The 10,071-nt window shown below is 44.3% G+C and overlaps 1 protein-coding gene across 2 annotated transcripts in view; it reads right to left on the bottom strand.

Moving 5' to 3' along the window:
- OSBPL10 (oxysterol binding protein-like 10) overlaps positions 1–9,033 on the bottom strand; it is a 528,798-nt gene extending 519,765 nt beyond the window's left edge. For both annotated transcript variants that reach the window (XM_006851591.1, XM_006851592.1), the window contains exon 1: positions 8,055–9,033. In XM_006851591.1, the coding sequence (XP_006851653.1) occupies positions 8,055–8,509 (455 nt within the window). In that variant the 5' untranslated portion in view covers positions 8,510–9,033. The remainder of the gene's footprint in view (positions 1–8,054) is intronic.
- Positions 9,034–10,071: the final 1,038 nt, after the last annotated feature.

Raw genomic sequence — 10,071 nt, 5'->3', positions numbered from 1 at the left:
ACCCCCAACGAGATGGATTGGCCAAGTGGCAGCATCGATAGACTCAAGCGTGGCACCAGTAGTGAGGTTGGCCCAGGATCGGGCTGTGTTTCGTTCTGCTGTGTATAAGGTCACTATGAGTCGGTACCGACTCGATAGCACCTAACAACAACAACAACAACCATAGGAGCTCTGGTAGCATAGTGATTATGAATCGGGCTGCTACACTCAAGGTCAGCAGTTCGAAACTACCAGCTGTTCCAGGGGAGAAAGATGAGGCTTTCTGCTCCCATAAAGATTTACAGCCTCGGAAGCCCTGTACAGAGTCACTATTAGTCGGAACCAACTCCAAGGCACATAACAACAACAACAACAAACGACATAGGGTTTTGATCTTGAATGCTATGTTACCGCTTTTTTTTTTTGGTTTTCATACTTTAAGATCAGAGATGGCGGGAGTCTGGAAAGGTGACATCATTTCAGCCAATAGAAAGAAGAAGCAAACAAAGAGCTTCCCAGGCAAGGGGGCCTAGTAAATACTAAGTTCATGAGGTAGGAACAAACTTTAAGTGATGTAGAAAACCCAGTGGCTGAAGCTGAATGGATCAGGGAAAGAGAATCCCCAAGAGCTTGGGGAGGCAGGCTGGTGCCAAAACACAAACACCTTATAGGTCAGGGTTAGCCTTACAGCTGCTGTTCTAATTATGCAGGAAGGATTTGGGACTGGGAAATGACATTGTCTGACTTATGCTTAAAGACGTTCACTCTGGCTACTGGGTAGAGATGAGGAGTGAGACTGGATGCAAGGAGACCAGCTAGGAGCCCTGGTGGTACAGTGATTAAGTGCTTGGCAGGAAATTACAAGGTTGGCAGTAGGGACCCACTTGCTGGTTCTATGGAAAAAAGATGAGGTTGTAAAGATTTAGTTTCGACACGGTTTGGGGCAGTTCTAAGTCATTGCAGTGGTCCCAGCAAGAGATGTTGGGGGCTAGAATTTGGGGAGGTAGGTGAACTAGAGAGAAGGGACAAGTTTAGAAGAAAGAAAGTCCAATCTTGAATAGGATAAGAAAGACTTGTTTGCTAAAGAATATCTCAGGCTATGGTTGTTGTTGTTGTTGGGTGTCAGTCATTCAATTCTGACTCATAGTGACCCCCCCCATACACAACAAAATGAAACATTACCAGGTCCTGTACCATTTTGTGAGAAATAACTCTTGTGGGTGTGGTCCCATCTTCAGGACTAAGGGAAGTCTGAGGGTAGCAGTCCATGATAACAAAAGGAAGCGAAGAACTGTTTTGTTTGGCTAGGAACTTTAAAATAAGAATACAACCATCAAGGAAATAGAGAAAGTTCATGGGGAAAGGGGGAAACTAACTTTAAATGAGAATGCGCACAGTAAGGACTAGTAGGTGATCCTGGTAGGAGAATGTGACCTTGTAATACCCAGTGGAAGGAGAACTGGAGGGGCTTTTAGGGACAGGGGAATAAAACTGTTTGTGGGCCAGCCATGAGGCACAAAATCAAATAAAGAAAAGCTCTCTCACACTAAAATGAGTACAGATTGGATTACTTGAGCATTTGTCAGTATGGACAATGTTTCTCACAATCTTCACAATTGTTACTGTCTGAGCCCACTGTTGCTGCCACTGTGTCAATGCATCTCATTGGAGGTCTTCTTTTTTGCTTTCCCTCCACCACTTTACCAAGCATGATGTCCTTATCTAGGGACTGGTGCTATCTAGGGACTAGTCCTTCCTGATCATATGCCCAAAATACAAGAGAAAAAGTCTGGTCATTCACTTCTAAGGAGCAATCTGGCAGTACTGTTTCCAAAACAGATTTGTTTGTTCTTCTGGCAGTCTATGGTACTTTCAACATTCTTTGCTAACACTGTAGTTCAAATGCATCAGTTCTTCCATGGTCTTCCTTCTCCATTGTTCAACTTTTGCATGCAAATGAAGTGATTAAGAATGCCCTGGGTTGGGTCAGGCACACCTTAGTCCTCAAAGTGAAATATTTGCTCTTTAACACTTTGAAGGGGTTTTCTGCAGCAGATTTGCCTAGTGTAGTAGTTGATTTGCTGACTGCCCCTTCAATGAGTACTGATTGTGGATCCAAGTAAAATGAATGTTTAACAACTTCATTCTTTTTTCCTTTCATCATGATGTTATTTATTGGCCCAGTTGTGGGAATTTTAATTTTTGTTATATTGAGGTTCAATCCAATGTATAATCTGAAGGCTGTAGTCTTTGATCTTCACCAATAAGTATTTCAAGTCCTCTTCACTGTAAGCAAGTCAGGTTGTGTCATCTGCATGTTGCAGGCAGTTAATGAATAATTATCAGTATCCTAGGTATTAATGAGCTGAAATGGACTGGTATTAACCGTTTTGAATCAGATGATCATAAGGTTTAGTATGCCAGGAATGATGAAGAGGAATGAGATGCATTCATTGTCAAAAGAATAGCATTTCAAGACCTGTCTTGAAGTACAATGCTGTTGATTATAGCATAATATCCATGTGTACAATCAAAACAAATTAACACAACTATTACTCAAATTTAAGGAGCTCTGGTAGCATAGTAGTTACAAATTGGGCTGCCAATCTCATGGTCAGCAGTTCGAAACTACCAGCTACTCTGTGGGAGAAAGATGATGCTTTCTGCTCCCGTAAAGATTTACAGCCTAGGAAACCCTATGCAGGGTCGCTATGAGTCGGAACCGACTCCCCGGCACATAACAACAACATTATTCAAATTTGCATGCCAACCATAGCAACTTGAGGACAAGAGGATATCAGGGTTAAAAATATCAGTGGTTGATTTGATGCTAAGCCCTGGGAGCAGTTGAAGACCATTATAAAAAGCACAGCAACCTAAGAGGACTGTCCAAGAACTAAGTGATTTGGGGATTCATTATTAATAATTATAGGAGAATTGAAAAGAACTGCCAAAAGAAGATGCTGGAAGGTCCAAAAGGAAGGTAGCATGACTCAGGCCCCTGGAATAGGCAGAAGGGGCTCCAGCTACATTTTCATTCTGAGTCTCCTTTACTGCTTCATGAGAAAACATCTAGCTCCAGCTCCTAGAACTGTATCTAATGCATAATACTGTGGTTGCTAATTGCTGTCAAGTCAACTTCAACTCAAGGCAACCCCATATTATGTCAGAGTAGAACTGCTCATAGGATTTTTCAAGGCTGTAAACTTTCAGAAGCAGATTACCAGGTTTGTCTCCTGAGGCATCTGTGACTGTGTTCTAACAGCCAGTCTTGCAGCTAGTAGTCAAGTACTTAACCATTTGCAGCACCCAAGGACTCCTCTGGGAAACTGTTGTTGTTAAGGAGCCCTCTGGTGGTGCAGTAGTTAAGTGCTTAGCAGGTACCTTAAAGGCTGGCAGTTGGGACCCACCCATTGGTGACATGGAAAAAAGATGAGGTTGTAAAGGTTTAGTCTCTCAACAACCCTATGGAGTCGTTCTAAGTCCATCCCATCTGGTCACTATGAGTGGCAACTAACTCTAGAGTAATAGGTTTGGTTTGTTGTTGTTTGTTGCCCTCAACTAGATTCTGACTCCGGACTATCCCTTGTATGCAAAGTAGAACTGCTCCAATTCAAGGCAGTGACCTTTCAGGTGAAGACTGCATAAGTGCTCAATAGAATAATCACTGAATGTACTCAAGAACAGGAATTCTAGTGTGGCGCTGTGGGTTAATGCACTGGGCTGCAAGGTCGGAGGTTCAAGTTTATCAGTCGCTCTTCAAAAACCCTATATAGGGTCACTATGAGTAGGAACTGATTCAACAGCACTTAACAATAACAATTCGTGAATAAATTAACACACATCCAAATTTTCTCTCTCAGTCACTGCAGTGGGTCATCATTCTTCTCCAGTCACTGACCCACTGACCTTTTATGAGGGTAAGTGTCATGGATTGAATTGTGCTGTGTCCCAGTAAAATATGTGTAAGCCTGGCTAAGCCATCATTCTTGGTGGTTTGGCATGAGGATTTCCCCATGATATGATCGGATGAGACAAACCAACAAAAAAATTATGGGTGGGATGTTGTTGTTAAGTTCCTTTGAGTAATTTCTGACTCATAGCGGCCCTGTATAGCATTTCTAAGACACAGCTTGTGGGTTTGAACTGCCAACCTTAGGGTTCACAGTCCAATGAATATCCTACAGCACCACACCAAGAGTCCAATACCCTTAATCCCATCATGACCCTGATAAGGTAGTTCCCCAGGGGTGTAGCATGTAAACATTTTTTATCTCACAAGAGATAAAAGGAGAGACAAGTGAGGGAAGGTAGGTAGGTGGGGGCGGGGGTGGGACAGGACACCTACTACTACCAACAAAGAAAAGCTGGAGTGGAGTGTATCCTTTGGAATTGGTGTCCCTCTTCTTGATTCAGAGGGAGATTGATGCCAACAGGCATGAAGATCTCCAAGGAATGCTGGGGCTACATATGCCGAAATGAGACAAGGATTTTTCTCTGGAACTGACAAAGAGAAGCATTCCCCTAAAGTTAGCACTGTGAATTTGGACTTCTAGCCTTTTAATCGGTAAGAGAATACATTTTAGGTTGTTAAAGCCATCAATTTGTGGTATTTCTGTTGTAGTAGTGCTAGATAACTAAGACAGTGAGTCAAAAAATATTGCTACTAGGAGTCCTGGTGTGACACTGTAAGATAAGCACTTGTTCTCAAGGTTGGTTTGAACCACCAGGCTGGTGGTTCAAAACCACTAGCTCCTCAAAACCTATACAGGGTCGTTATGTGTCAGAATTGATTCAACGGAACTTAACTACAACAAGGATCCTACTCCACATAAGAATGGGTTAATTCCAAACAAGACGTGTTTAAACATGTCTTTACAATCGGTGGATGGTTGTAGACAACTTCTCTCAGTATCACATTTAGTTTTGTTAGGGTGCCTTCAAAAAAAATATGTCCAATCAAAACAATGGTTTCCAAGGGGATCTGCTGAGCAGATAAATTTAAGGCTGAGAGGTCAACTCGGAACGTTATAGTGACTGTTTTTTGGAAATACAAAAGAATATCTTGATACATTTTCTTGAAGGACACTCACAACGTCTTACTGTGAAGAAGTTTTAAGAAAATATAAAAGTATGATGGTTAGAATAAGATTAAGGATGATCAAGGAAGTTGCAATGAAGAGTTTTTTTTGTTTTGTTTTGTTTTTTTGCCTATCATAATTTGCCTGCTCATTCATGGAAGGCAGCAAGGGCTGTCCTGTAAGAATTTCATAAGGAAACCATTCTATCTACCCTAGAGCACTGATTTGCCCCTTCAGACTGCTTTTGGTTCCCAAAGCACAAAGAACATTCAAAAGGAACATGGCTGGAGTCCCTTGAGAATGCCAATACTGTTGGTTTTGCCTGGTGTAAATCAAAAATGAAGAATTCTCCAGGGAAAGGTTGTTGTTGTTATGTGCCGTGGAGTCAGTTCTGACTCATAGTGACCCTGTACAGGGTTTCTGAGGCTGTAAATCTTTATGAGAGCAGAAAGCCTCATCTTTCTCCCGCGGAGCAGCTGGTAGTTTCAAACTGATGATCCTGAGGTTAACAGACCAATTTGTAACCACTTTCATAAAAACTTCTGTTTGATTGCACAGGTACTTCATATCCTCCTCTGGCTTCTTTTTGAAAAATACAGTTAAAAATTCTAAAGAGCAAGTAGCACACCTACTTTTTTCAAATCTTCCTCATTATAACGGACCCATTTGTAACGCTACCAGAGCTCCTTAAGGAAAGGTAAGCGAGATGGAAACACCACCTTCAGAAGTGTATAGACCTAGATGGAAGATATGTCAAGAAACAACAGCTTCGCATTTTGATATTTTTGTCTACTAAAGGGTTCCATGATTTTGTAGCAAAACGTTTGACTTACCCTGGCATAAGACCCCTTGAGAAGGGAAAGTGTACAATCACAAAATCATCATCCATCTTTTCCACATCACTAATGGACCCTCAGCTATCATTCAGGGAGCATGATGTGGGAAACATAAGTCATGAAGCTGAAGCATTAGCCATCAGAAAAAGACAATGCTGGTAATAGTAGAGTTGGAAAACAGCGAGTCTGTTGTAATAAGAACAGACATTGCCAGAAATAAACAAACAATAAAGATGAGCTTTCACTTCAGCATGCTCAGTAGTGTACATAATAACACATCCTGTCTATTCAGTCTGGAATCACATCGGATGACTGCGATTATTATTATTTTGCCTATTCTCAACCTTGCCTCCATTCTAAACACCCCAGTGAATTTAAAGTTATACAGAAGTATGAGTTACTCCAATTCCTTCTAAATCCACTCCAAAGGACAAATCCTTTAATATATGCTGCAGGTAAAATACTGTCCTCAAGCAAATAAAATAACTGCAATCCAGGGTAAATAAATGCTCTATTAGCATCATAAACTACCTGGAAAAAAGTATTAAAAGTGATCACTCAATACATAAATAATATATTGTTACTGACAAGGGACCCTGAGGTGCCATTAACAAGATGCAATTACCAAGAACTAAAATCAGATTTGCTTATATCTCTTATCCTTTGCACTCTACCTGTTCTTTTTTAGCTTTCAAGAATTGAAAGGGTAAAAAGAGAGATGCAAGAGTGAACACAGATTATTCTGAGAAATAAAAGGATTCGAAAGTTAAAGTGTAACTTCAATTAACATAGTAACATATTTCCAAGGAAACCCAGGGGACTCAAAAAGTTCTGTATCAATATAGAAACAACCTAGCTCCCATGCTTTTGAAACCTTCATCTTCTTAGTGGTGATTCATGCATAGTATCTGTCCAACATTTTCAATCTGAACAAGCTACAAAGATGTAACCAAGTAATTATCTAGTTTAACCAACAGAAATAACCAAGAACCCAAGAGAGTGATTCAAATACCACAGCACCTATGAGCTCTCCAAGCCTAGTAATATTAAAGGTAGAACAAAAGACCCCCTTTCAAAAAACTTCTGTTTGATTGCACAGGTATTTCATATTCTCCTCTGGCTTGTTTTTGGAAAACACAGTTAAAAATTCTAAAGAGCAAGTTGTTATTGTTGTTTGCCGTGGAGTCGCTTCCGACTTATAGCGACCCTGTACAGGGTTTCCGAGGCTGTAAATCTTTACGGGAGCAGAAAGCCTCAACTTTCTCCCCCGGAACCGCTGGTAGTTTCAAACTGCTGACCTTGCGGTTCACAGCCCGATTCGTAACCACTACGCTACCAGAGCTCCTTAAAGAGCAAGTAGAGCACACCTATTTTTTTCAAGTCTTCCTCATTATAACAGTACATACACTGCCACCACCCCAAGTGTGTTCGAGAGCCTTATTATCCTCATCTTCCCAAGTACACACTCCCAATTCTAAGAGAGTGAGCAGAAAACTTCTAAAAGCACCAAGTGGGAGAATTACTAAAACAATATAATAATAACAATACAAACTACCCTTTCCAAAAGAGGAGAGAATGTTTTAAAAGACAGTGACATAAACACAAGACCCACTAAACTTGCTTTGCAGAGACTGGGGGTTCCCATTAGTCAACTAGAGAGTGGTTACTGCATGTGCACTAGGGGGTGCCGAGGATGACAAGTGCAGGGATTTTGTTATTCTTGTTCTTATTTTAATCAACAAAGTTTAAAGTGAACAATTTTGTGACAAGAATTGCTTTGGACAGACCAGACGTGTTAGTGCTTTTGCAGCCGGGCACAAAGGGAAACCGCTGGCAGGCAAGGAACAAGGGGACCAACATGTTCCTCTGTCACTTCATTGCCGGCAGGTGCCAATAAAGGGGGGGGGAACCCACAAAAACAAGGCTCTAGCCTCTCCTTCTGTCACTGCAGTTTGGTCCCCAGTAGGTCACAGCGCACCCCATGCTTGGCACATCATCTTGAAGGGGAGCAGGGACAAATAAAAGCCTGGCACGGAGGTAGCACCCCATTTGCGAATGGCACCATCGAGCCCGCGCGCGCGCACACACACACATACACACACACACACCGTGACACGCAAGAAGGGGCGCGCGGTGGCGCGGGTAGCGGGCGCGTTACCTGTTCTGCCAGCCCTGGAGGAGGTTGGTGTATTTGCTGAGCACGCCCTCGAGTGCCGGCTCCCTCCTGCGGCCCCCTCCACCGGACGGGCTAGCTGCCACCGAGCCCGGACTGCTGCGGCTCCCTCCGCCGCCAAGTCCAGTCGCCAATGACCGGCTGGAGACCCCCCTGCTCGCCAGGGAACAGGAGGGCGAGGAGCCAGCCGAGGTGGCACGGCTGCTGCTTCGACTGCTGCTATTGCTGCCCGCCCCGCCGCTGATATCTGCGCTCTGGGTTGTCTTCTCCATGATCCGTGCGCACCCGGGGAGCGGGTGCGAGCCGCGCTGGCGGCCGGGCGCTAAGGCTTGTAGCGCGGTGGTGGCTGCTGCAGCAGCTGCTGGATGAGCTGCTGCTACAGCTCCGGACGCTCGGGACGCGCGCGGGTGCTCTAAATCCCGGGGAAATGCCTGACTCATACAAGAGGAAGAGGAGGAGGAGGTGAAGGAGAGAGCTGGGAAGGAAGCCAAGGGGGCTGGAAGTAGCTGCAGCCGCCCCTCCTCCAGCCACGGCCCAGGCCACAATCACGGCCCCTCCCTCCGCACTAGTTTGCCCGGCAAGTTCGGAGCGGGTGGCCAGCTCCGCGCGCCCAGCTCGGGTTCCTGCTCTTCTTTATTCGGATCCTTGCGGCCGCTCAAACCGGAGGGCGAGGGGCACTCCCAAGCGCAGATCCACTGGTGGAAACGCCCTAAATGCACGCCGGGTCAACTCTCTAGTTCCCTGTGCCGCCCTCTCACGGGTGTGGAGGTGCGAGATGGGAATCTCCGCACGTCACTCCACAACCTCAAACCACCTCGGGACCTGGAGGGAGGGGCAACCCCACCCACCCAGTCCACCCGGATATGGACCCGCCCGACCCAACACCGACACTCGAGCATGCTCCTTCTTTCTCTTCCGCACACTAGCGTGGGCCAGGCACACGCACACTGTAATCTGACAATCAGCCTCCAGGGCAGAATGAAGTACTGGGCTGTGAAGCTCTCAGCTTCTCCTGCGTGTCGTAGGGGAGGTAAGGGCAACCGATTCTCACAGGTAAGCTTGCCCAGAGCTTTTTCAAGCCAGAGAATTCTGGTAAACACACAATGGACATCAGGGCTGGGACTGGAGTGAGGTAGGTTAACTCCCAACTTCGTTCAAGTACTTCCTTAAATTATGCGCCCTAGGCTCCTCACTTGCCTCTCCCCTTTGTAGTGGTTGTTGTTAAGTGCCATCGAGTTGGTTCCCATCCATAGCAACCCTATATAGGGTTTCCGAGGAGCGGCTGGTGAGCTTGAACCGCCGACCTTGCAGTTCAAACGGTTTTGCAGTCTGGCGCATTAATTCACAGCGCCACATAAATCTGGCAAATCAGACTCCACCCTGTGTTATATCATACAGCATCACACACCTGGAAACCAGAGGCTCTTAAACACGTAAGGCTGCACCAAGGCTAGAGAAAGCCACAGATTATTTACAAACATAAGAGTCTCTGGACTGGATACACCTCTGGCCCCACAACATACACAAAGGGTAAAATAAATTTCTCAATCAAAAACCCTTTGACAAAAGTAAATGAGTTCCACTTTCTCTCCACCCTGTTTATAATCTTTGTGACCATATATATCCAGTGCAATCTAGATTTCTCAAACTATGTGGAAAATTAGCTTTGAGGAGCACAGCCACTCACACACAAAAGCAAACGGAAATAAAAATAGAAAACAAAAGGTGGTATGATTCCTACCCGAAGGATCTACAGATTCAGCAAGCAGATAAATAATACAACAGTTTAAAAAAAAAAAAAAAAAAAACATTACTAAGTGGAATGCAGCCAGTTCTCCTGGGGGCAGTTCCCCAAGTCTGGCCCCTTCATGGCTTCACATCCTTCTAGAAAGTTTCCAAAGGGAGTTCAGCTTTAGAAATTTTAATGGAGAAACATCTGTTGAGAAATGGTTGTTTCCAGATAAATTTCAATTCTAGTATCTGCACATATACACAGAGTTCT

This window comes from Chrysochloris asiatica, unplaced genomic scaffold, assembly GCF_000296735.1.
Source record: "Chrysochloris asiatica unplaced genomic scaffold, ChrAsi1.0 scaffold00030, whole genome shotgun sequence".
In the NCBI taxonomy this organism is placed as follows: Eukaryota; Metazoa; Chordata; class Mammalia; order Afrosoricida; family Chrysochloridae; genus Chrysochloris; species Chrysochloris asiatica.
Note: the sequence above shows the minus strand (reverse complement) of the source record. Positions and strands in the feature narration are given on the sequence as shown.